Source organism: Hypomesus nipponensis, chromosome 26 (assembly GCF_054491055.1).
Source record: "Hypomesus nipponensis isolate SF chromosome 26, ASM5449105v1, whole genome shotgun sequence".
Taxonomy (NCBI): Eukaryota; Metazoa; Chordata; class Actinopteri; order Osmeriformes; family Osmeridae; genus Hypomesus; species Hypomesus nipponensis.
In genome coordinates this window covers 453,677-477,635 of record NC_140386.1, presented here as the reverse complement: position 1 = coordinate 477,635, position 23,959 = coordinate 453,677, and the positions used below count along the sequence as shown (strand labels likewise).

The 23,959-nt window shown below is 40.6% G+C and overlaps 1 protein-coding gene across 1 annotated transcript in view; it reads right to left on the bottom strand.

The window, feature by feature from the left end:
* Positions 1–212: 212 nt before the first annotated feature.
* The window catches only part of LOC146220932 (uncharacterized), a 40,645-nt gene continuing 16,898 nt past the window's right edge, over positions 213–23,959 (bottom strand). Inside the window, exons 67-132 of the mRNA XM_084692584.1 lie at positions 23,781–23,893; positions 23,558–23,664; positions 23,267–23,434; positions 22,753–22,961; positions 22,561–22,655; positions 22,421–22,440; positions 22,256–22,277; positions 22,129–22,156; positions 21,943–22,027; positions 21,651–21,800; positions 21,352–21,563; positions 21,112–21,215; positions 20,872–20,990; positions 20,595–20,762; positions 20,196–20,395; positions 19,946–20,058; positions 19,723–19,829; positions 19,432–19,599; positions 18,918–19,126; positions 18,726–18,820; positions 18,586–18,605; positions 18,421–18,442; positions 18,294–18,321; positions 18,108–18,192; positions 17,816–17,965; positions 17,517–17,728; positions 17,280–17,383; positions 17,040–17,158; positions 16,763–16,930; positions 16,364–16,563; positions 15,881–15,993; positions 15,609–15,715; positions 14,888–15,058; positions 14,380–14,585; positions 14,139–14,239; positions 13,874–13,992; positions 13,635–13,790; positions 13,194–13,408; positions 12,736–12,821; positions 12,434–12,561; positions 12,118–12,243; positions 11,597–11,784; positions 11,197–11,288; positions 10,774–10,904; positions 10,448–10,572; positions 8,878–8,998; positions 8,375–8,587; positions 7,965–8,135; positions 7,669–7,815; positions 7,377–7,426; positions 7,129–7,261; positions 6,229–6,311; positions 5,475–5,601; positions 5,070–5,260; positions 4,751–4,841; positions 4,307–4,427; positions 4,019–4,200; positions 3,588–3,743; positions 3,297–3,430; positions 2,901–3,034; positions 2,632–2,726; positions 2,118–2,346; positions 1,494–2,018; positions 1,114–1,209; positions 896–931; positions 213–700 (exon numbers count right to left, since the gene is read on the bottom strand). Coding sequence (XP_084548710.1) covers positions 609–700; positions 896–931; positions 1,114–1,209; positions 1,494–2,018; positions 2,118–2,346; positions 2,632–2,726; positions 2,901–3,034; positions 3,297–3,430; positions 3,588–3,743; positions 4,019–4,200; positions 4,307–4,427; positions 4,751–4,841; positions 5,070–5,260; positions 5,475–5,601; positions 6,229–6,311; positions 7,129–7,261; positions 7,377–7,426; positions 7,669–7,815; positions 7,965–8,135; positions 8,375–8,587; positions 8,878–8,998; positions 10,448–10,572; positions 10,774–10,904; positions 11,197–11,288; positions 11,597–11,784; positions 12,118–12,243; positions 12,434–12,561; positions 12,736–12,821; positions 13,194–13,408; positions 13,635–13,790; positions 13,874–13,992; positions 14,139–14,239; positions 14,380–14,585; positions 14,888–15,058; positions 15,609–15,715; positions 15,881–15,993; positions 16,364–16,563; positions 16,763–16,930; positions 17,040–17,158; positions 17,280–17,383; positions 17,517–17,728; positions 17,816–17,965; positions 18,108–18,192; positions 18,294–18,321; positions 18,421–18,442; positions 18,586–18,605; positions 18,726–18,820; positions 18,918–19,126; positions 19,432–19,599; positions 19,723–19,829; positions 19,946–20,058; positions 20,196–20,395; positions 20,595–20,762; positions 20,872–20,990; positions 21,112–21,215; positions 21,352–21,563; positions 21,651–21,800; positions 21,943–22,027; positions 22,129–22,156; positions 22,256–22,277; positions 22,421–22,440; positions 22,561–22,655; positions 22,753–22,961; positions 23,267–23,434; positions 23,558–23,664; positions 23,781–23,893 — 8,791 coding nt within the window. The 3' untranslated portion in view covers positions 213–608. The remainder of the gene's footprint in view (positions 701–895; positions 932–1,113; positions 1,210–1,493; positions 2,019–2,117; positions 2,347–2,631; positions 2,727–2,900; positions 3,035–3,296; positions 3,431–3,587; positions 3,744–4,018; positions 4,201–4,306; positions 4,428–4,750; positions 4,842–5,069; positions 5,261–5,474; positions 5,602–6,228; positions 6,312–7,128; positions 7,262–7,376; positions 7,427–7,668; positions 7,816–7,964; positions 8,136–8,374; positions 8,588–8,877; positions 8,999–10,447; positions 10,573–10,773; positions 10,905–11,196; positions 11,289–11,596; positions 11,785–12,117; positions 12,244–12,433; positions 12,562–12,735; positions 12,822–13,193; positions 13,409–13,634; positions 13,791–13,873; positions 13,993–14,138; positions 14,240–14,379; positions 14,586–14,887; positions 15,059–15,608; positions 15,716–15,880; positions 15,994–16,363; positions 16,564–16,762; positions 16,931–17,039; positions 17,159–17,279; positions 17,384–17,516; positions 17,729–17,815; positions 17,966–18,107; positions 18,193–18,293; positions 18,322–18,420; positions 18,443–18,585; positions 18,606–18,725; positions 18,821–18,917; positions 19,127–19,431; positions 19,600–19,722; positions 19,830–19,945; positions 20,059–20,195; positions 20,396–20,594; positions 20,763–20,871; positions 20,991–21,111; positions 21,216–21,351; positions 21,564–21,650; positions 21,801–21,942; positions 22,028–22,128; positions 22,157–22,255; positions 22,278–22,420; positions 22,441–22,560; positions 22,656–22,752; positions 22,962–23,266; positions 23,435–23,557; positions 23,665–23,780; positions 23,894–23,959) is intronic.

Here is a 23,959-nt window from a genome sequence, read left to right as displayed (position 1 = left end):
GGGCTGCCAATGGAAACTAGCCTTTTGGCTATAATTGGGTGCATTTACATGTTAATGTCCATTAATGTACACTGTCCCTCTTGATAAAATAAATTGAAATTGAATTAACCACCAGTAAGCTCACTCCAATGGAAAAAATATTATCAAAGTGTTTGAAACAAAAAACCACAGCCATACAATTGTGAGAAGTTATTGACAACCTTCTTAAGACATTATGTTTAACATTTTATTAATCATCTTAATATTATGCAGTTCAAAACATATAAAGTTGATAAATACAGATTGCTTCAAACACGTGTTAAATACAGATATATATGTAAGAATATTACATATTGAACTAATTTACATAGTGGTTATATATATTTATTTGAGTTATTGTCTTGGAATAGTTTTGTGTATAAGTGTTTTTTCAGAATTAACAGTAACTGATTTTGTTCAGTATCATGATTTCATATTATCTTATATCTTAGAGTTTACATTGAAGACAGGAAGTGATTACATACATGATTTGAATGTCTTAGAACTTAAGTAATACATAGCATAATTTTATGGTAAATAATAGAGGTAAAGTTACAATATAGTATTGGCAGTATACTGCCATGTGTTCATCATTGTATCTTCATGATGATGGTGAGTAGAACCAAACAGTATGACAGGGCTCCCAGATCTTTTCCACGTTTTGATGCCCCACTTGTGCTTCCTGAAGATGTGAAACCAAACAACAAATATCAAAACCTATCTACAGCGGTATCAGTGAAGTATTTTGGCAGCACATTTTACTATCATACCAATTTATATTATGACAAAGCAAAGTATGTATTTTCACTGGCATACAGGGCCCTTGTGTTTCCATGGGAGTTGAATAGTGTCACTATAACTCGATTAGAAGTGTTACCTTGCTTTGTTGTGCTGGTGGCTGTAGCCGCTGCTGCTGTTGGTACATTTGGAGTTTCATTAGTAGGAAAGAAAGGGATAGAAACATTTTACACTCAGTGTTAATTGAAGCAGAATAACACCAACAAGTCATGTTTTGGAAGAATATATTTTAATTTACCCGGCTCTTTATTAAATATATTGTCCTGCTGTGAAAAAGTGGCAATTTTCTGTCCTTACCCTGCTGCGTTGAAGTATCTGTCACAGTTGCTCCAGAAGGTGCTGCTGTATTGGCTGCTGCTGTTGTTACTCCTGCTGATGTTACAGTGTTGGTAACTAAAGCAGTAGATGAGCAAGGGAGAAGGATTCAACACAAACATCATGAAATATTTTGAAAAAAATGAAATTTGATTTTCAATACACCTTTTGGAAAATAGTTACATTTAAGTTACATTAACTACTGTACATGGCAACACCTATAGTTAAAAAAAACATTGTAAGTAGAATGTACATAGGAATTGCTGTGTAATTTAATGGCATTACGTGTATTAAGTGTAACTAATAGGTAGTGCTTCGCAGTTAGTAGTTAATGTAGTGTTGCCCACTTTTTTTCCCCTTACCCTGCTGTGATGAAGTATCTGTCACCGATGCTGCCGCTGATGTTGCTGCTGATGCTGCCGCTGATGTTGCTGCTGATGCTGCTGCTGATGTTGCTGCTGATGTTGCTGCTGATGTTGCTGCTGATGCTGCTGCTGATGCTGATGTTGCTGCTGATGCTGCTGCTGATGTTGCTGCTGATGCTGCTGCTGATGCTGCTGCTGATGCTGATGTTGCTGCTGATGTTACTGCTGATGTTGCTGCTGATGTTGCTGCTGATGTTGCTGCTGATGTTGCTGCTGATGCTGCTGCTGATGCTGATGCTGATGTTGCTGCTGATGTTGCTGCTGATGCTGATGTTGCTGCTGATGCTGATGTTGCTGCTGATGTTGCTGCTGATGTTGCTGCTGATGCTGCCTCTGATGTTGCTGCTGATGTTGCTGCTGATGCTGCCTCTGATGTTGCTGCTGATGCTGCCTCTGATGTTGCTGCTGATGCTGCCCCTGAAGTTGCTGCTGATGTTTCTGCTGGTGTTCCAGTGTCCGTAACTAAAGCAGTTGATGGACAAGGGAGAAAAACACTTAACACCAACATGACATGCATTAATAGACAAGGTAAAGACATATTTCTTATTTTAACGTCTTTACCCAGCGGGGATGTAGCTGTTGTGTCTGTAGCTGCTGCTGTTGTGACTGTCGATGCCGGTGTTGTTTCAGCAAGAGGGCTGGTTCCACCTCTCAGACCCAGGTTAAGCGTGTCAAGCTCAGCCTGGGGTTGTACGGCTATCCATGCTTGTACAACCGTGTTGTTCTCAAACGTCTTCAGATCTTGTACGTTAGAACCCAAAAGTCCTTTTACTTCACTCACAGTCAGGTTCTGTATGTTTTAAGACAATATGAGCGAGAGAGAATAAGTAACATGTTAAGATAACCCTAAAGAAAGACAGGCATAGACCAAAATATATTTTGTAGAAGGCAAGTGAAAGCAAAGCCAATACATTGGGAAGGAAAAAAATACTACAGTTAAGTTCTAACCCTTGTGGTATCACTTTAGAGATGGACTCTGAGTTTGTGCTGCTACCCAGAGTAATGCAAAGTAGTGTAATCAAATAAAAAAAACATACAGTTTTGCACTACTTATTTCCAGTGCTTTCACCCTTACCGTGACAACCTTGATGTCCAGATTTTGGAAAACATCAATGTCCATGCTCACATTCTGAGTAGAAAGCATTCTGATATCTTGTAATGGAGCACCGCCTGCAAAACAGAAAGGGAGTCTTCAGAAGACAAAAAAGCTAAGTGATGATATACAGAGGATGGATTTGTGTGCATGTTTTGTGGTTTCACACATTGTTGATAGGGTGTGTATAAAGTGACCATTTTATGGTCTTGCACAAAATAAACATGTGTAACATTTGTTTGTGCTCATACCTAGATAGGGGCGGATGAGTTGGTAGAATACACCGGAGTTACTACGTTGTGAGATAAAGGAGGAGTTGCTGATGGTGTACAAAACTCTCTTCTGTTCAGCTGAGCATGATGTCACATCTAGGGCAGCCGCATGCCTTACAAAAGGGAAAACTTATGTATGCAGTTGGTCCTAAATATGACTTTGTAATAAGTAATTCTGAGTTGGATCGGCCAATATCTAGACTGTATTTTTTTTAATTTTACTACCATATACCCCATACAGCTCATATAATGACTCACTTTTCATATAATACTTGATTAATTAAATGTACATTAAGCACTTGATAAAATAAAATATCCATATAATTGAACTATATCCTAACTGAACTAGTCTAAAGACAATTCCAAAATACTTACTTCAGGCTATCTGCGGTAATAGCACTCAATACGTTGATGTCCAGAGCACAAAGGTTGGAGTCAATGGCATTTAGTTCAAAACTTCCCAAGGAGTTGCCTGGTGTGCCCAGGTATTTGGTGATAATTGCCCTACTCTAAATAGCATAAAAAGAGAGCAGTTTGGAGTACAATGAAACTAATGTAGATATAAACAAGACAAAAAACAAAAAAAAACTTTGATTCTGGCTATTAAACAATGCTTTTATTGTTTCATATTTATATTTTTTTATCCTCTAAACTTAAATACTGTACCTTAGTTGCTTCCCATGGACCATCAGTAGTCTTCATTAGTGCTGACAGAGTGTCAATCTTAGTGATGTTCCATTTTGTGATGTCGTCAAGGGTGGCAATGCGAGACACTGAACCTAGCAACTGGACTTGCTCATCAGCAATGCCTGAAGGGTTACCCTGTGGGATACCAATTATATTGTAAACACACTTTTTAAAGATCAACGCAAAATATCACATTTCAATGTGAAAGTTTATATACTGTTCATGTTTTGTTACAAGTACAGTGAGCACAGAGCACCATTATTCTCATTGTTAAATGCTGTACTGCTGTAAACATACAGTATATCTACAAAGAAGGAGCAACCACATTGTCTCTGCAACTGAAATTCAACTGAATGAAGCCAAAGAGGCATGTTTGACTTATGACTCCCCATATATTGATAAATCAGTACCTGGTTAAGTTTGGCTAAGATAACTTTTTGGAAGCCATTGTCATCCACTTTCTCAGTTACAGCGGCAAAGTTCTCTGTCAGCACACCAACATCCAGACATAGATCAAACTGGGTAACATCGTAGCCAAAGGGGAACGAGGGGTCCGCAATGGTGGTCTGGGTTATGTTGCCAATAGTGCATCCTAATGCAAGAACAGTAAGATTATGAACACAATATGCAAGAGAGATGTTGAAAGCATTTTCTTTCACATGTTAACTCACACACACACACTAATACAGGACACACACCTGCTCCTCGTTTGACTCTCAGTGAGTTGCACTGTGTGAACAGCTCCTTCAGTTTACTCTTTCCTGTGTTTTTCCTCCTAAGCCGAGGCATATACAACCTCAAGAAACTTCTCTTCACCGGCTGGCAAAGTAAGAAAAAACCAGAACAAACCTTTGTTACAATTACAGTAATTCCAACTGTTAACAACATACAGTACATGCAATGAAATGGGGACACCTTGAGTGATTAGAGTGGTTGAGTGGTTGTTAGGAAAAAGTCAGTTTAGTTTCTCTGTTAGACAAATGAGTAAAACTTAGTAAGGAAAACATTTGTGGTGTCTAAAATGGATGTATTTATGGATGTACTAACATTTCAGCAAATGGTGCAAATTAGTAGCGCAGCCACTGTGAGAGACATCTGTTTTCTTATGTTTCATATTACATGTATAGTCAAAGAAAACTTACCTTTGGAAAGATGTCCCATATGTTTCTAGTCAAATACAGTGGTAGGGTTCCAAGGTCATCCAAGGTTTGTTGATTCCAAGTGGAGGGTGTTCTAAAAACAAAAACAAAGGAAATATGCATATATCTTTCATACTTAAGTATATACATTCGAGGTAGGTTTTACCCTGGATTATGCCATCAATAGAGGAATGTCTCAAGCATTTAAATAACTGTGGAAGGCACTGAACCTTTCCTGCTTATTTTCCACCATTTGCCATTTTCTAATTATTCACTACCCTGACAAACAGTCATGAAAAGAACCAAAAGGATATTCACTTACCCATATGTCGTGTTCCCAGAAAGCAGACGTGCTTCGATGGCAGATACTTGTGGGCTTGAGAGTCCATTGCAGTTCTTGAGCTTCTCTAGGATCAGCTCATCAGAGTTCTGGATGTAGGTGCTATCCAGCATGCAGCACATGTTGCCTAACACCTCCACATTGTCTCTGCTGAGATTTAGCCCACTAATACCCTAAGGAGTCCATGAGAAACACGTGAAAACAATCCTGCAATTATTTTGACGATCAGACTGCTGGCTCACAAAGCTGCTCTAAGCAATACAAATGTTGAACCACTTGAAATTAAAGTTTCTATTTCATGGATTTGTAGTTTGAAAAAATAAAATACAAAGTCTGTCTGAGGACAAATTACCATATTGCACATTTTCTGTTGATATGCTTACTTACCAAGCAGCTCTTTGCATTGTTCAAAAGAACCACTTCCTTCTTTAACAAACTCGACAGGATGGAGAAGTCTGCAGCACCTACTGCACTAAAATACGAACGGCATCTGCTTTTCTCCACCTTCGCATAGCTAAGATTAAGATTCAAATGAAAACAATGTCAACTATCAAACACTTTAAGGTAACAACTATTTAACAAACAACTGTATTAGACAACAAGGGCGCGAGCAAGGAACCGCAAAGGCACAGCGGTACCACCTAAGGCTCTGGGCTTCAAGCTAAGGCATGTTGACAGCAATGATTGAATGCATGTTTTCTCAGAGGAGGACTTTGTATAGTATGGCATGATGAGCCTGGTCTTTAATTAACAATCACAATTTCTCATCAACAACCCCTATATACAATATAGGCCTATATACGTATAACAAATGTCATAATATAAAAGAATCCTGTGCTGAGCCAAGGTATTACAGCAGACATGAGTGAGTTAACATCTTCAGCAACCTGAACATTTATGCAGTGAAAGCCCTTGCGATTTACATTGCATATAATAGCTCTATACATAAATGTGCTTGGTTGAGTGAATACACTGAGCCTTTATACATACATTACACATTTGGTAATAAACGACATTTACTGATAAGCGACATGGTTGAAGGAGGAGTGCCACTGCTCTAATGACATATAATTATGTGCAATATAAATTAGCTGCAAATGTTCTACTAGTTGCTGCATATACTGCTAGAGAACACACTTACTTGAAATAGAGTAGCATTTCTGAAGGGTAGTCTGTGAAGTTCTGGGAGAGGTTGTCTTCAAGTAAATTGTACATGCAGGTAAGCTGTGAAAATAGGAGAACCATTTATGTCTTTGAACTATACCATATGTTTGAGACAAGCAGTTTGACAGTTTGACTGACTTATTTTAATTAATAACCAGCTAAATAGCCAATGAGCCAAGCATTCCAAGCATCTGCAACTTTCCTGGGTGAAACATACAGACTTCAACAAACAGGTATGCACCACAAGAGTAACAAGTTCAGAAGACAACTTTTAAAGCACAGCAGCTGTGCACTCTGAAGCTGGATGTTGATTCGATTTGATATATAAAAACCTTTCTAGAGGAATATATTCTTCTTCAATTAAATATCTCACACATTTGGTATAATCTCAATAGTTAGTCAATGTGAATCATTTAACCAATTGAGTTATTTAGGATTAGGAACCCCTAATTTGATGGTGGCACTTTGGTGATGCAAAGCCTCCTATCACAAAGGATGGGCTTTCTATTTAGTTTGTAATGTGATGCTGACATATTTTTTTGGGGGGGTTTGTTCCTTCTTTTGTCAGATATTTTGTGCTACACTATTCTACTTTTATCAAACATTTACAAACTAGTGAATGTTTCCTTTCAAACAGTATTAGAAGCATCGCCTTATTTCAGGTCCTGAGCTATAAGCGTTCACATTGGGGCATGAAACTTTGGATGGAAATTCACATTCATGCACCTATCTTTAGGAGGAGGAAATTGGAACAATCTAAGAACCATATACACCACGTAATTTAATTGATAGCAAATCCATTTCAAATCCACTGTGGGATGGATAAACTATACACCACACCTTTCAGACATTTAAGATTTTTTGCTGTGCTACTAACCTGTGTTTCCTTTAGAACCACCTTTTTCCTACTAAACTTGGGTCTGCAGGCCTTCACTAGTTGCTGAATTTTGATGATTTTCAAATTCTGCACTGACGTGCATGTGAACCCTTGTAGCAAGGATGGTGAGAGCCTGGTTGGGAAAAAATATGAGAGGCTGATAACTTGCAACTAACATTCATTGTTCATGTTTGTTACTAGTTTATATCAATATATTTTTTAATTAAAGAAACAAATGGATAACTTACTCCTCTGGATCTATGTTTGTGTTGGCCACTGATCCGTAAAAGATGACAGCCTAGGAAAAGGTGTTATAATTATTTTTTTTAAGCGATTGCAATCTCAACCAATGTTATTCTCAACCAAAAAGTCTCAACCAATGTTATTCTGGTAACAAATTGATTACAAAGATAACTCAACTTTTGGCATAATGCAGGGCAAAAGAGCTACTTAAGTTCATGCAATAGGAAAGATGCACTCTCTCCTTGTCTAAGATGTTAAATAACTATCCCTGCGTCAATAAACAACACAGCATCTCACCTGCTCTTGTTTCCAAGTTTTGTGGTTGACAACCTGTGCGTCAATAGTTTCCTGAGAGAATGTCAGAAGTACCCTGGGTATTTCTGTTGCCAGGTCATCAGGGACGTTCATCAATAAAACATCCACACTTTGGTTGATGGAGATGATCTATCCAAAAACAACAGTAAAAGATAAATCAAAGTGTCATCTATTGCATACTTGGTATCAGTTAGAGCCAGGGCAAAATGACTTATGAGAAGTTTATTGCCACTTCCGTGTACAAGGCTCTTATGTTTATCCCTAAGTAAAAATGTTACCTTGTCAATATATGTCTGCTGCACAATTGATGGAGCTGCCAGAATATTGGTGACAAAAGTTCTGCTCTTGGAAGCAATCAGGAGTTCACTAGTGGATATGTTTGAAATAGTTGCAGAGGGAACGCCTTCAATCAGCGTGCCCAATGAAATCAGTGAGAATCCACTGTTAATCTGTTGTAAAAAAATAAATAATAATACTTATGAGCATTGTATTGGTTGTAACTATTAATGGCAACTATTGTAGAAGTAGTATTCAAAGAAATTCAACTGCATACAGTGTCTATGAAGAATTTTTGTTGAATTACTCAAATGGAAAAACAAATAGGATGTGAATTAAAGTGTCACTGGCTAGTAAATAAGTAGTGGTAACGATAGTACAATGCAATATCTAGCCACTACACAACCCTCACCTGGTAGCCTCCACTTATAATGGTCTGAATCAATGTGCTGGCCTGGCCCTTGTTCCAGCCACTCAGGGAGCCAAGTGAGGACAGAGAGGACACAAGCACGGAGGAAGAGACAGAAGAGATCTGGGTGGTGGTCAGCCCTGTGATGGAGCTCCCCAAAGTGACTATGGTGCTCTGAGTGATGGTTTGGAAGTTTGTTGCCAAAGCAGCAGAGATCTGTGTTAACAAAGACAGGCAAAGATGTTGGTTAAAGGATAACTAATATACTGGTATAACATATTACATGTACATTCAAATGTAATTTATATCAATATAGAAATTAACTGTAATAATGTGTAATATATTTTGTTTGACCCATTATATCATTATCAAATTACATTTTAAGATGGAGAAAAAATACAAAATTTACATTTGTATTTTCCGATTCCTACTTGATATCTTAGTCCCCCCCCCAAAAAAGTCATAACAACGGTCATTCAGAGGTCATAATTTGGCCACACTTGTACCTGAGGATCTTGTGTTCCATTGCAAAACTGGTGTAGGAGATCCAGGATTGTTGAACTGTCTTTCTCGCTTTGTGAGATGTAGGCAGAGCTTGGAACATCACACAGGAAGAAGCCAGGAAGTCTGGAAAAAAATGTAAAAAAAAATTAACTCATTATGGTAGTGTTATGTATGTTATTTATTCATTTTGCCCTCTTCTACAACATAATTTCCGTTGTTCTATAATAATTGTATGAAACTAGTGCACAGTGCCCGTGAGTGATTAAGATGCCAGTGAAACACAAATACAGACTATTTGAACTTTGGTGATAAAATTGGTGGCACTCCTGGAATTCCTGGAATTATAGAAAGGGCATATTGCTAGCGATGATGTTGGTGACACACACAGATTTCTGGAATAATAGATAGAGAGAGCAGTGCCTGTGATGCAGCTGGTGATGACATTTCTTCTCAGTGCTTTTGGTAACTCTATTTCTCAGATCACAATTGAAATTCTCTGTCATATCTGAAGTAGCCTACTTGTTCAACTTCCACATCAATTATAGTCAAATTGTCAATGCTGTGGTAACCTACATTCATGCAAATGATTATAGCCTTCATTTGTCTGCAGTTTCCTATATTATAAATTGCTTATGTTATGTTAATAAAATAAAAAAGTACTCTCTTGGTTCTCTGTTAAATTGTCTGCCAACACAAACTAAACATTTGGTTAAAACAGAATTCATTACATGCACAATGGTTGAGCCAGTTGTCATAATTGTAGGCTTAATTCACCAGCGCTTGTACATTTGCAATGTGCTAGCAGTTTTGACATCAGTAAACACATTTATGTAACAATTCACTGATTTTACAGTAAAAAGTGAGTTTTGAAATGTATATACTCTTAATGCACATATATTCCTATGATGTAGTATTAATTAATGCTATGTGTTTGCTTTGTAATATGTTGGTACTTCACATTCTCTAGGAGAGTGCCCGATCGTCTAATTTCAGAGAGGTCAGGGAATAATTTTAAGAAATGAATCTAACACTACTGATTCTCAAATATAACATTATTTGACATTTGACAGGCAGTAGTGGAGGCGAGTGTGGCAGGACAGCAGAGTGGACCAGAAGAGGTAAGAATAAGATTAGATGAGAGTGGAGGAGGAGAGGAAAGTAAAGAAGGACAGGAAAGAGGAGAGGAGACAAAGACTAAGCACAAGCTATCAGGTAGGGACCACAACAGGTGACCCTAAATATGCCCCTCATCTTCAAATGAATGGTTGTTATCAGGCTTCCACCGTGCTTGATAACAACCTATTCCTTTGAATCAAGTGTGTTGGAGCAGAGAAACATCTAAAACATACAAGACAGGGTTGAACACCCCTACTGTAGACCTTCATTGGAAAACAGTGTATTGAAAAGATGTTGTGACATAGTTTGATCTAAAATCATACATTTTAAAATGTTAAACAACTTTTTTTTCCAATTCAATTTCACTGAGGAGGATCGTCTTCCCAGAGGAGCCTCCAGTGCTGTAGAGGTAGTACAGCTAATACCAATATCATTAACGCTCCAAGGCATACTTACTGTAGAGGATTGAAAGTGGGGTTCTGTGTGTAGAGCTGAGTGATGTAGTAGGCAGTCACATTCCTTGCTATGGCCGTATTGTTGAAGAGCTCAATATTGGCCTTGTTCTCCAAGAACACAGAGATCTTCAAACACACACACCCACAGCCAAGTGAGTATCGCAACACAAACAAGGACGGACAGACATGCACTCACACTCTAACTTAATTGCAAGAAGGGCACTAGAAAATGGTTGTAATGATGACAACAACAGTATGCAGCCAAAAGATGCCTCTCTTAAAAACTTGCATCTTGAAATATTAGATAGAATGTTTTAAGTGACATACTTTACTGGAAGGCACAAAGGAGTTGAGGTCACTCAGCGAGATGTAAGTCACAAATGTGCCGATGTAGTTCACAAACCAGTCGGTAGAGTTGAGCTCAGAATCGAAAGCATTGTAGCACTTAGGTGAGGAACCTTATGGAACAAATAAAAGAGAAAATGTTAACAAAAGCCTTGACACATTTTTTTGTATACATAAGAAAAATACAATACAGACATGTGTATAAAACCAAGGCTCGTAGAATTGACTCGTTTTCAGGGGAAGATAAAAACTCTGTAATAAAGCTTGTTGTTATTGGTCTGCAAAAATATCCAACCCTAAACGTTTCTGACCATAAAATGGTAAATGTGCATCCATGTTAAGTTGTGTTTTGTGCCACGTTTGGGGGTCTGGATTTGATGATTATAAACACATATTTTCTCTTACCATTGTTCAAGTAAGTTTTAATTGTGAGATACACATCACTCTTCCCAAAATCTGAATTGTTGAAGGTATAATTGCTGCCCAGGACTGAGACTCTGGGGGGAAACAAAGGTAACAAATGAACTTGAAGATGAATTATATCACTTTAACATTGATAAAAACAATTCATTATATTTTTATATTTTGACAGTACTAAATTCCAACCTGTACTGGGCCATGCTAATATTAGATAAAGAAAAAAGCTTTATGTGCCATATAGGCAAATATTATAGGCACACTGCATACATCTTATTTTCTTAGCATATTTTTAGCAAATTTACAAGAAAGTGGTTCTCAAGGAAAATTAAGGGAGCCTGCTGATTGTGGTATTCTCACTCAGTTAATGACATGACAAGGCTCTTACAGTTTTTGGAATGAAAGGCATGTGGCATTCTGCACTTCCGATGAGCTTATGAGGTTCTTGGTGAGGAACATCATGTAGCTTGTAAGTCCATCAAACCAGGCATTAACCTCTGACCAAGTGTTGGTGCGTAGGACTTTTCTCCACACACAAGGAAATATTGCCTTCTTTGTTTTTGTGGGGATATCCTCCTGAAAGGGAATCACAAATATAAAAGACTTAGCATACTGTACACCCAGTAAGCTTTTTAGTTTTTGGAACTTTGCCATGACTGCTTCTATACTGAGGTGAGTTGACTAACATGAAATGCAATTTATACACTACAGTACAAAACAGGTGCAATATAACAATACAATATACTGTATGAATCAATCTGAAATCCCATGACTACATTTTAAAAAGTGATCTCTTAAATTTTTTTATGAATTATTACACAAGGCTCTAAATAAAATGACAGCCTTGATTCCAGTAAATAGCAGTAACATTTGAATGCAGTACATTCTAGAGGAAGATGAAAGATTTACCATATCAAGAAAACTAAGGGTGCCTTTGTAGTTGTTAAGTATGATGCAGATACTCGAGTCGTTGCCAGTTTCTTTGGGCTGACTGAGCAACCAATTCAGCTCAGTTAAAGTGATAGAGTTCAAGAGCTGAAATACAAGGGATCAACCAATGGATATACAAACAGGTCAGTCAACGAAGGGAGAAAAAATAAACACTATTGCAGTTACGCATCATTTATTGATCATTCAAAGCAAATATCTTAGCAAAACAAAGATTCAATTGAAAAAGACAAAAAGACAAAATAAACATTAAATTTTGTGCTTCCTCAAATATTACCTCTGATTGACGATTGCTTGGCATAAGAGACAAAAATGTGGACAGATCAGGGAATCCAAAGCCGAGGAAGGATCCCCTCAGAAATGAGTAGAAGCTTCCATTGACGTAGCATCTGAGCTGTGTTGGTTCTATGATCAATTTGCAAATGTCAGTTTCAATTTCCCAAAACCGGTGTGATAACAGATTATTATATCTTTGAGCAAAAAAACTTTCTTTATCTAAAAAGAAAAAGTTCTGTATCCTACATAATTTTTTACCCATGCCCACCAATGGTTGTTAGATAGAAAGATTAGAATCCAAACCTTGCAGGAGGAGGAGGATATTCTCATAGATTTCCCTCTGTATCGTATCATTCAGCGTTGAGCGCAATGTGTCCAATACTTCAATTCTGAATAATGAGAAATTACAATGAAATTGAAAAAAAAAAGACATAATAAAATGTATGTGACAGATATAGTGAAAATATAGCATTGTTTATTTAGATATTGTCGAAACACATAAAACAGGCAAATACCTGTTCTTCTCAAAAGTTGAGAAGGACAATTTTGAGTGAGGAACAGAAGGGTACAATTACTCAAAGTTGTACTTCTCAACTTTTTTTTTAATGGAAAGAAAAAGGTGCAGTGGTCTCAAAATCTTTTCCAGACCAGGTATTTTCCTTTTCTTTTCCTACCGACTAATATAAAACCATACAAATATCACATTTATATTCTTTATTTATGGATATTACACTTCCTCAGAGGTATAAATCTTTACGTACGCCTCTTGACTGTTGTTGCAGCTTCTAGCCTTTAGTATTTTAAAGAATGGCATCACTTGGCTGGCTGAGATTTTCGACAGGAGGGGGTTCAGCCGAACTCTAAGCCAAACAAGGAACTCTGTGTCATTAATGGTGGGGGATGACAGATTCCCTCGCTCCAACACCGCTTGTACGAAGGCTGATTTGACCTCTCCCGTGTAGTTGACTTTGAGCTCCTGATGGACATGAAAGTGGTATCAATAAAGTTAAGAAGAGCAGGATTTATAGTCAATGGCACTCAACATAAAAAGTAAAGGAAAAAGGCATTGTATGGTTAATGATTGATTGCTTCTTTTCTAACATATTTTCCCACAATGAGATATTACACCAACAGAGATAATTTAATGGGAAATGTAATTTGCTGACAGGCAGACCTATTGTACACAAGTTATTGTTTTGCACCTGAATCGTTGGTGAGACAATGTCAAAGAAGGGGCCCAAGTCAAGTGGACTGATGGCTGCCATTATCTTATGGACATTTTCAACACTTTTCAGTTGTACAGAAACAGTGGCAAGCTGGGCCAACTGGATATAAGTGAGGAGGTCAGCTGCTTCCACCTGTCAATTGAAAACAAAGTGTTTTAAATATGCCTTGCATTCCAATTCCAGGGTTCAAAATATTGGTTGTTTTCAGGACTTACTCCATTGAAGTCATTCTTCAGGCTCACAAAGTCGGCATATGAGGCATCAGTTCTAAACTGTCCAAAGTTCTTTTCAAGCCAGTCTCTATCATCTATCACTGACTCAATGCAGGAGAGACCTTAAGGAAATCAAATATAGAACATTTATATTTATTTACATTATATTTCTAACACATGAAAAGGAAAAGATACCGACCATAAAAGAGACTTCTGGGACTATTCTTACTACCATAAGAATGTCAATTTGGGGGCTAAATTAAGTTACCTGTGCTTGATTGCTCTCTTAGATACTCCTTACTGAAGATGAAGACCAGTTCAGACTGCTTCACTGAGAGGCGAGTAAACACGTTGTCACATCCCTTTACACTGTTAAAACAATTTGAATGAACAAAGTACAGAATCATTCACACAGCTAATACGTTTATGTTTTCCCATGGAGAAATGTTAGGCTATATTGAATGCAAAAACAACATTCAGAATTTCATAGATGCAGAAGAATAACTCACATTTCATGGTAGGAGCCACAGCTGATATTTCTTGGAATTGAATCAAATGTGTCTGAACTGATGCTAGGCAGAAGCAAAACGAGATAAACCTGGAACCACAGCTTGAATTCCTCTGTATTCAGAGTGTTTAATTTAGGGGCAAGTGCTGTCAGCGTCATGTTGAAGATAATGTCTCTCACATTTGGGTCCATTGTTGTCAGGTTTTGCTGTAAAATATTACAATAATACATTAGGAAGTGCCTTGTAAAACCAGATATGTGCATTATTGAGCAATCTTTATTATTGAGCAATTATTGGGTTGCCAACATGTTGTCTAAATTCAATTCCAAATACAAGATTTTAGAACATTAAAAACTGCCAAAGATACCAATAAGGTAGCAAGCTATTTTTAAAATAAAAATAAAAGTCAAAGGTCATTTCAAACCCTGCACACCACTATTCACAGCTGCGACATCATATTATTGACCATTGTGAGAAATATAGTGATTAAAAACTAAAAAGCACAAACCTTAGCAGCACCCTGCACAAACCCTTCAAAGAAGGAATCAAGTTGAGACAAACTTGATGTCGCAATGAGTTGTTGAAAGACTACTCTCACAAGTGTTTCATTTCCCAGATTGGTGGGCTCCACAATCAACTCAGCTTTCTGGTTTGGCGAGAGGTAGTCTAGAACTGATGTCTAAAAGAAGGATAGAAAACATCAGTTTTATTAATTTTCAACAAAAATATACTCTCTGCAAATAAAATCCAGTCTAAACTGCAACGATTAAAGTATTCTAATCTAGCACAATATTTTAGAAAAATAAACAAGCCTGTGTGTTTTAGGCCAACTGCATATTTTTCATGTGAATTGCTTAAGCCCAAGATATGAAGAAAATGTATATAATGCTTGTCCTTTGCACCTTGAAAGAAATGTGGCTATGCAAAACGTACCTGAGTTGGTAAGAAAAACATTGATGCTTATTGACAGCTGTGGCAATAAGATTACTATCAAGATAGCGCAGCTAATACTATATGCAATGTATTTGTACCTTCAGCATTAACTTAATGTACACAAATTGTAAAAATAAAAATAAAAAATAAAAATACATTGTCGCAAATGGTAAATGTACTGCATTTAATAGCTCTTTCATATACTGTAGCAGCACCCAAAGCTTTTTACATTTATACTCTCATTCGCCCATTCATACATTGACGGTGTTGTAGAAAAGAAAACATGTATATATTACCCCTGTGATGTTTAAAGCTTGTAGATCAGAATAGGTTGTGTACTGAGAGAACGGACCCAAGTTGATGACAAGCCAGTCAGCGTCATCTCGGATGTCTTCTCTGCAAGCTGGAAGATTTTTAAATCAGAAAATGTGTATTTAGTTATTGACTGTCACTTAAAATGTAATAATTACTGAAATAAATGGCAGCTGGAACATAAATACATGAAAATGGAGCAATTGCGTTGTAAACACATAAAAATTACTCAGTACACAGTACTGTCATCATGCACCTGAAACATTATTCTGTCCAGCATATGTTCTAAGGTATGCCACAAGTCCCAGAGCAAGCTCATGCTTTCTGGAAGGCGTCAATTTGTTGAAGATCTTGCTTAATCCTTTAACTCTGAAAACATGAAACAAATTCTGAGTAATTATCTTTAGTTTAAGTAGTTTAAAATATGAACAAATATATGTATAAAACTTTAAAGATGATTTAGAGAGATTTGTTTTTACATGGAAATAAAATAATGGAAATGACTGCTTTCAGTAACAAATACAATTTGTTATCTAGTCTAATGCGAAATATTATAAACAATACTTTGTGTGGATTAAGTAATATGTAGATTTTTCACTATTGCACATTGTTATGGAAACAAAACTCTGTCAAAAAGTAGGTTCATGGTCTTAAAATGCAATATTTGTAAGGCCACATTGCATTTTCAGATACTAACTTCAGGAAACTATGTGAAGGAATTCTGAACGTATATACTCACATCACTTGGTAGTTGGTGCAGTTGACGCTGGAAGTTGCATTGGTCAGCATCTCTGCAGTGACACTGGGGAGGATAGGAGTCAGCTTCACGTCGAACCACTCCAACCAGTCTGCTCTTTCAAACAGCAGGAAGTGAGGGCTGATGACGACGAAGGTCCAATTCATCACAATATCTCTCACGGATGGCTGGATGTCAGGTGTCTGTGTAAACATAACATGAGAGGTCGTGAAATTGTCACTCCTCTCCATGATGGCATTTGGCCAACGTTTTCTGCCAGCAGCCAATCAGCTTTTCCATTGTGCTTCTCTGTAAATCACCAAGGGGAGGGCGTTGCAGTTTCCCAGGTGCACGGTTTAAACGCGTGGATTTAGCTTTCGCCACCAAAGCGGATCGGCATACCTGTCCGTCTGAGGTCAGTTGAGTCAGGAACTCATCGACGTTGTTGAAAGCGTCCCCTTGTTCAAGTCGCTCGAGGACACGGGTGATCTCTTTTGTATCATTCAGTGCCCCGGAGGTCAATGTCAACTCTGCCACTTGGGTTGGGCTAAGCACAGACAGTGCTTCCATCTGAATCCAAACAAAAATGAAAAAGAAGGGTGATGCACGTGTGACCTGGAAGCACAGCGATGAATTGGAATGAACGCAGTGTGTCAGACAATCGGTCAAATTGGCTTACGCTGGAGAAGTTTGCATTGAGAGTTTGTAGGTCCTCCAGAGTTGCAAAAACAGAGAAGTGGCCAAAGTTCTTATTGAGCCAGTCCGTACTGCCACTGGTGTTTGAAACACAGCCGGGATCTGCAACAAAATCAGTGCCGTACAGTTACCGAACCATCACTGTTGCATTGGATGAATGCTTAAATGGACGGGCCCGCCACTTATGCCAGTGTTTATTTCCACAACTCAGAGCCATATTCACCTGAAGAGTCATTTCGCGAAAGGAATGGGTTGATGAAGTGAGAGTAGACCGCTTTTTGTCCTTCTCCGTCCACGGATGAGGTTTGGCTGCTCAGAGCTTGAATGCTGGAAGGTAGAGCACACTTGCTGTTATGCGGCTTTCTTTGCTACATCCTGAGCACATCCCCGGCTCATTCCTTTTTTTTCTCTTTTTTTTTTTTTTTTACTGAATTGGAGAAGAGGACAAGATTTCACTTACACAATTTGGTAGGTCTGGCAACTGAAGTTTTTGGAGCTGAGACAAGCCAGGAGGTTCACGGAGGAAGATGCCAGGAATGGGCGGAGCCTCTTCTGAAACAACGTGGCCACAAACGTGGCATCCTGCAGCTGGGCACTGCTGACATTTTGGATGAGGAGCTCTCCAATGGCATTGAGGGCCTGTGGTGTCGATGGACCGCTGATGTTGGAAGCCTGGAAAGGTAGAAACAGAGATGCGTGAGCAAAGTCCAACCACTTGAGGCAACATTTCAGTGCCACTGTGGGGTTACATGCGCATACCATGGAGGAGTAGTTCAGAAGGGCCTGATCCAGAAGTGGAGCAACTCTTTGGAAGAACAGCTTCCAGGTCTCTGTGTCGGATGTCCTTTGGCTGGCCAGTTGGCATTTCAGCAGCGTGACCAAGCTGTCCACTGACAGATGGGCGCTTGCCTTGAAGAAATGGATGCAGAAAGAGGAGGCACGTGAGAAATCTAGGGCTTGAACCCAAATACCCTCACCGTTGACACAGACATTGGAATCAAACTGTCCACCGACAGCCAGCATCTTGGCCTGTCCGGCTTCAGAAACGTACCTTGGCGCAGGCATATTCGGAGATGGTGAATTGGCACAAAGTTCCAGAAGAATTGCCAGAGGACAAGTACTGTTGTACGAGTGAGCTGCAAGAAACCATACTTAGTTAATTGTCTGATAAATGCCAGCTCAGAGTGGCTGTTGTCTTTCAAAGTCTTAGCTTTGGAAATCAAAGACCTGCACCTACCTGTCCACCTCAGCACAGATTTGGGCCTCTGCAAAAAGGGAAAGAAACAGTGGTTCTTTAGTGTCAATGAAATTTGACCAATTTACAAAAAAGGGTCGCGCAAATGTTTCTCAGAGCGCCAACTTACCATTCACAGGGGTTTCTTTGCACTGGAGGGGAGAAAGGTTCATGATTATCATAGACAAAAGGTTCACTGGCTTTCGCTTACAACGTAACAATACACTCAATGCAATTCCCCTGTCGTTTTAGCAAGCGTGTCATTCAGGCAAAAGCTTGTTCAGAGTGAACTTACCACCACAGCATCTGGACAACCTTTGGGGCGAGAAAAGAAGACATTTAGATAATGCAACACCTAATGCAGCACGTGATCCTAGCTCAGAAAAATGGCTTGGCATGAATGCAGTAGGTAAGGAAGGAGCAACTTTCACACACCGCTGAATGTCTCCATAAGTGCATCCCGGCTTGACTTTACACCCTTTGTGAGATTTGACGGAAGAGACGCCAAACTTTGCTCAAGACCTTGGATTCTGCAAGAAAATGAAAGGGAGAGATGATAGCAGTCTTTGGATGGGATTCTCTGAAGCCACGGCCAAGGAGTCTGTAGCATGCACAGAAATCTCTTACATGGCATTGTAGGATCCACAGCTGATGTTACTTGGGATGACAACCAAGCTGGCAGGTTGGAAACTGGCCAGCAGAACAACCAGATTGACTTGGAACCACAGCTGGTAGTCGCTCGGCTCAAAGGTGGCAAATTCGGGAGCGAGAGTCGTCAAGGTCAGGTTCAGCATGGTGTCCCTAACAGCTGTGTTTTTGATGATGGTGATGTTTCTCTACGAAAGACATGGTTCACGGGTTAGGAAGACAAGCCACTTCCTTTGTAACAGTGGCAGACACAGAGTTCTGGGGAGCAGACTTTTCAACTCAGTCAACTGAAATTCATGAGCTGTCCCAAATGGACCAATTGAAAGCGGGTCTTCCCTGAACACAAGGGATCACATCTGCAATTCCTTTTTGTCTATTTGCGCCCTCAACTGAAAAGGTTTAAAACTCGCCAAGCCCAATAGAAGTTGCGAAGCCGTGGTACTTTTTCAGCTAACGTAGCCAGGAAATCTTGACCCGAGTATCGTGCACTCACCTCTTTGGTGACTTCAACAAATGTCTCGAAGAACACATCGAGCTGCTCTTTCTCTGTCAAGCTGACGAAAACCTGCTTCACAATGGTTTCATTGTCCAGTGCGCCCGAGTCCGGGTCCAGTAGCAACTCAGCTTTCTGGTTTGATGAGAGAGCGTCGAGACTGGTCACCTGAGGAATAGAGGACAAACATGATGTGAGTACGGTTCACGTCCGGTCCACCCAATAAAGAGTCAACGTTATGGATATCGGTCTCCAAATGGTCATCGTTTGCCTTGGTATCCAATGTATTACCCCTGAGATGTTGAAGTATTTCAGAGTAGAGTAGGTCGTGTAGTCCGAGAAGGGACCCAGGTTGATTTCAAGCCATTTGGCGTCACTGTTGATGTCCTTTCTACAAGCTGTGGGACACAAGTGAGCAATTGAAAGACCGAAATGGGAAGTACACTGTTATTTTGATCAAATAACAAGGGCGTGACGTGTCAAATGTCCGGTGCGCTTGCTCCGTGCCTCCTACCTTTGTCATTGATGACGGGGGCAGATCTCTTCAGGTAATTCAGCAGAACACCTACGATGGCCTGTTTGCTATCCAGTGTAAGTCTGGGGAAGGCCTTGCCCATCCCTCGCACACTGCAACAGAGGAAAAGGGAACACTCATAGCCTCCATCCCCACATACGCAGTATATACGTGTGCCAGCGGTGTGTGCTCCACCGATGCCTACTGTGAGAAGGGATGCTGGCTGGAGGTACAGTACGTATATACTCACATCACTTGGTAGTTGGTGCAGTTGACGCTCGAAGTTGCATTGGTCAGCATCTCGGCAGTGACACTGGGGAGGATAGGAGTCAGCTTCACGTCGAACCACTCCAACCAGTCTACTCTTTCAAACAGCGGGAAGTGAGGGCTGATGACGACGAAGGTCCAATTCATCACAATATCTCTCACGGATGGCTGGATGTCAGGTGTCTGTGTAAACATAACATGAGAGGTCGTGAAATTGTCACTCCTCTCCATGATGGCATTTGGCCAACGTTTTCTGCCAGCAGCCAATCAGCTTTTCCATTGTGCTTCTCTGTAAATCACCAAGGGGAGGGCGTTGCAGTTTCCCAGGTGCACGGTTTAAACGCGTGGATTTAGCTTTCGCCACCAAAGCGGATCGGCATACCTGTCCGTCTGAGGTCAGTTGAGTCAGGAACTCATCGACGTTGTTGAAAGCGTCCCCTTGTTCAAGTCGCTCGAGGACACGGGTGATCTCTTTTGTATCATTCAGTGCCCCGGAGGTCAATGTCAACTCTGCCACTTGGGTTGGGCTAAGCACAGACAGTGCTTCCATCTGAATCCAAACAAAAATGAAAAAGAAGGGTGATGCACGTGTGACCTGGAAGCACAGCGATGAATTGGAATGAACGCAGTGTGTCAGACAATCGGTCAAATTGGCTTACGCTGGAGAAGTTTGCATTGAGAGTTTGTAGGTCCTCCAGAGTTACAAAAACAGAGAAGTGGCCAAAGTTCTTATTGAGCCAGTCCGTACTGCCACTGGTGTTTGAAACACAGCCGGGATCTGCAACAAAATCAGTGCCGTACAGTTACCGAACCATCACTGTTGCATTGGATGAATGCTTAAATGGACGGGCCCGCCACTTATGCCAGTGTTTATTTCCACAACTCAGAGCCATATTCACCTGAAGAGTCATTTCGCGAAAGGAATGGGTTGATGAAGTGAGAGTAGACCGCTTTTTGTCCTTCTCCGTCCACGGATGAGGTTTGGCTGCTCAGAGCTTGAATGCTGGAAGGTAGAGCACACTTGCTGTTATGCGGCTTTCTTTGCTACATCCTGAGCACATCCCCGGCTCATTCCTTTTTTTTCTCTTTTTTTTTTTTTTTTTTTACTGAATTGGAGAAGAGGACAAGATTTCACTTACACAATTTGGTAGGTCTGGCAACTGAAGTTTTTGGAGCTGAGACAAGCCAGGAGGTTCACGGAGGAAGATGCCAGGAATGGGCGGAGCCTCTTCTGAAACAACGTGGCCACAAACGTGGCATCCTGCAGCTGGGCACTGCTGACATTTTGGATGAGGAGCTCTCCAATGGCATTGAGGGCCTGTGGTGTCGATGGACCGCTGATGTTGGAAGCCTGGAAAGGTAGAAACAGAGATGCGTGAGCAAAGTCCAACCACTTGAGGCAACATTTCAGTGCCACTGTGGGGTTACATGCGCATACCATGGAGGAGTAGTTCAGAAGGGCCTGATCCAGAAGTGGAGCAACTCTTTGGAAGAACAGCTTCCAGGTCTCTGTGTCGGATGTCCTTTGGCTGGCCAGTTGGCATTTCAGCAGCGTGACCAAGCTGTCCACTGACAGATGGGCGCTTGCCTTGAAGAAATGGATGCAGAAAGAGGAGGCACGTGAGAAATCTAGGGCTTGAACCCAAATACCCTCACCGTTGACACAGACATTGGAATCAAACTGTCCACCGACAGCCAGCATCTTGGCCTGTCCGGCTTCAGAAACGTACCTTGGCGCAGGCATATTCGGAGATGGTGAATTGGCACAAAGTTCCAGAAGAATTGCCAGAGGACAAGTACTGTTGTACGAGTGAGCTGCAAGAAACCATACTTAGTTAATTGTCTGATAAATGCCAGCTCAGAGTGGCTGTTGTCTTTCAAAGTCTTAGCTTTGGAAATCAAAGACCTGCACCTACCTGTCCACCTCAGCACAGATTTGGGCCTCTGCAAAAAGGGAAAGAAACAGTGGTTCTTTAGTGTCAATGAAATTTGACCAATTTACAAAAAAGGTTCGCGCAAATGTTTCTCAGAGCGCCAACTTACCATTCACAGGGGTTTCTTTGCACTGGAGGGGAGAAAGGTTCATGATTATCATAGACAAAAGGTTCACTGGCTTTCGCTTACAACGTAACAATACACTCAATGCAATTCCCCTGTCGTTTTAGCAAGCGTGTCATTCAGGCAAAAGCTTGTTCAGAGTGAACTTACCACCACAGCATCTGGACAACCTTTGGGGCGAGAAAAGAAGACATTTAGATAATGCAACACCTAATGCAGCACGTGATCCTAGCTCAGAAAAATGGCTTGGCATGAATGCAGTAGGTAAGGAAGGAGCAACTTTCACACACCGCTGAATGTCTCCATAAGTGCATCCCGGCTTGACTTTACACCCTTTGTGAGATTTGACGGAAGAGACGCCAAACTTTGCTCAAGACCTTGGATTCTGCAAGAAAATGAAAGGGAGAGATGATAGCAGTCTTTGGATGGGATTCTCTGAAGCCACGGCCAAGGAGTCTGTAGCATGCACAGAAATCTCTTACATGGCATTGTAGGATCCACAGCTGATGTTACTTGGGATGACAACCAAGCTGGCAGGTTGGAAACTGGCCAGCAGAACAACCAGATTGACTTGGAACCACAGCTGGTAGTCGCTCGGCTCAAAGGTGGCAAATTCGGGAGCGAGAGTCGTCAAGGTCAGGTTCAGCATGGTGTCCCTAACAGCTGTGTTTTTGATGATGGTGATGTTTCTCTACGAAAGACATGGTTCACGGGTTAGGAAGACAAGCCACTTCCTTTGTAACAGTGGCAGACACAGAGTTCTGGGGAGCAGACTTTTCAACTCAGTCAACTGAAATTCATGAGCTGTCCCAAATGGACCAATTGAAAGCGGGTCTTCCCTGAACACAAGGGATCACATCTGCAATTCCTTTTTGTCTATTTGCGCCCTCAACTGAAAAGGTTTAAAACTCGCCAAGCCCAATAGAAGTTGCGAAGCCGTGGTACTTTTTCAGCTAACGTAGCCAGGAAATCTTGACCCGAGTATCGTGCACTCACCTCTTTGGTGACTTCAACAAATGTCTCGAAGAACACATCGAGCTGCTCTTTCTCTGTCAAGCTGACGAAAACCTGCTTCACAATGGTTTCATTGTCCAGTGCGCCCGAGTCCGGGTCCAGTAGCAACTCAGCTTTCTGGTTTGATGAGAGAGCGTCGAGACTGGTCACCTGAGGAATAGAGGACAAACATGATGTGAGTACGGTTCACGTCCGGTCCACCCAATAAAGAGTCAACGTTATGGATATCGGTCTCCAAATGGTCATCGTTTGCCTTGGTATCCAATGTATTACCCCTGAGATGTTGAAGTATTTCAGAGTAGAGTAGGTCGTGTAGTCCGAGAAGGGACCCAGGTTGATTTCAAGCCATTTGGCGTCACTGTTGATGTCCTTTCTACAAGCTGTGGGACACAAGTGAGCAATTGAAAGACCGAAATGGGAAGTACACTGTTATTTTGATCAAATAACAAGGGCGTGACGTGTCAACTGTCCGGTGCGCTTGCTCCGTGCCTCCTACCTTTGTCATTGATGACGGGGGCAGATCTCTTCAGGTAATTCAGCAGAACACCTACGATGGCCTGTTTGCTATCCAGTGTAAGTCTGGGGAAGGCCTTGCCCATCCCTCGCACACTGCAACAGAGGAAAAGGGAACACTCATAGCCTCCATCCCCACATACGCAGTATATACGTGTGCCA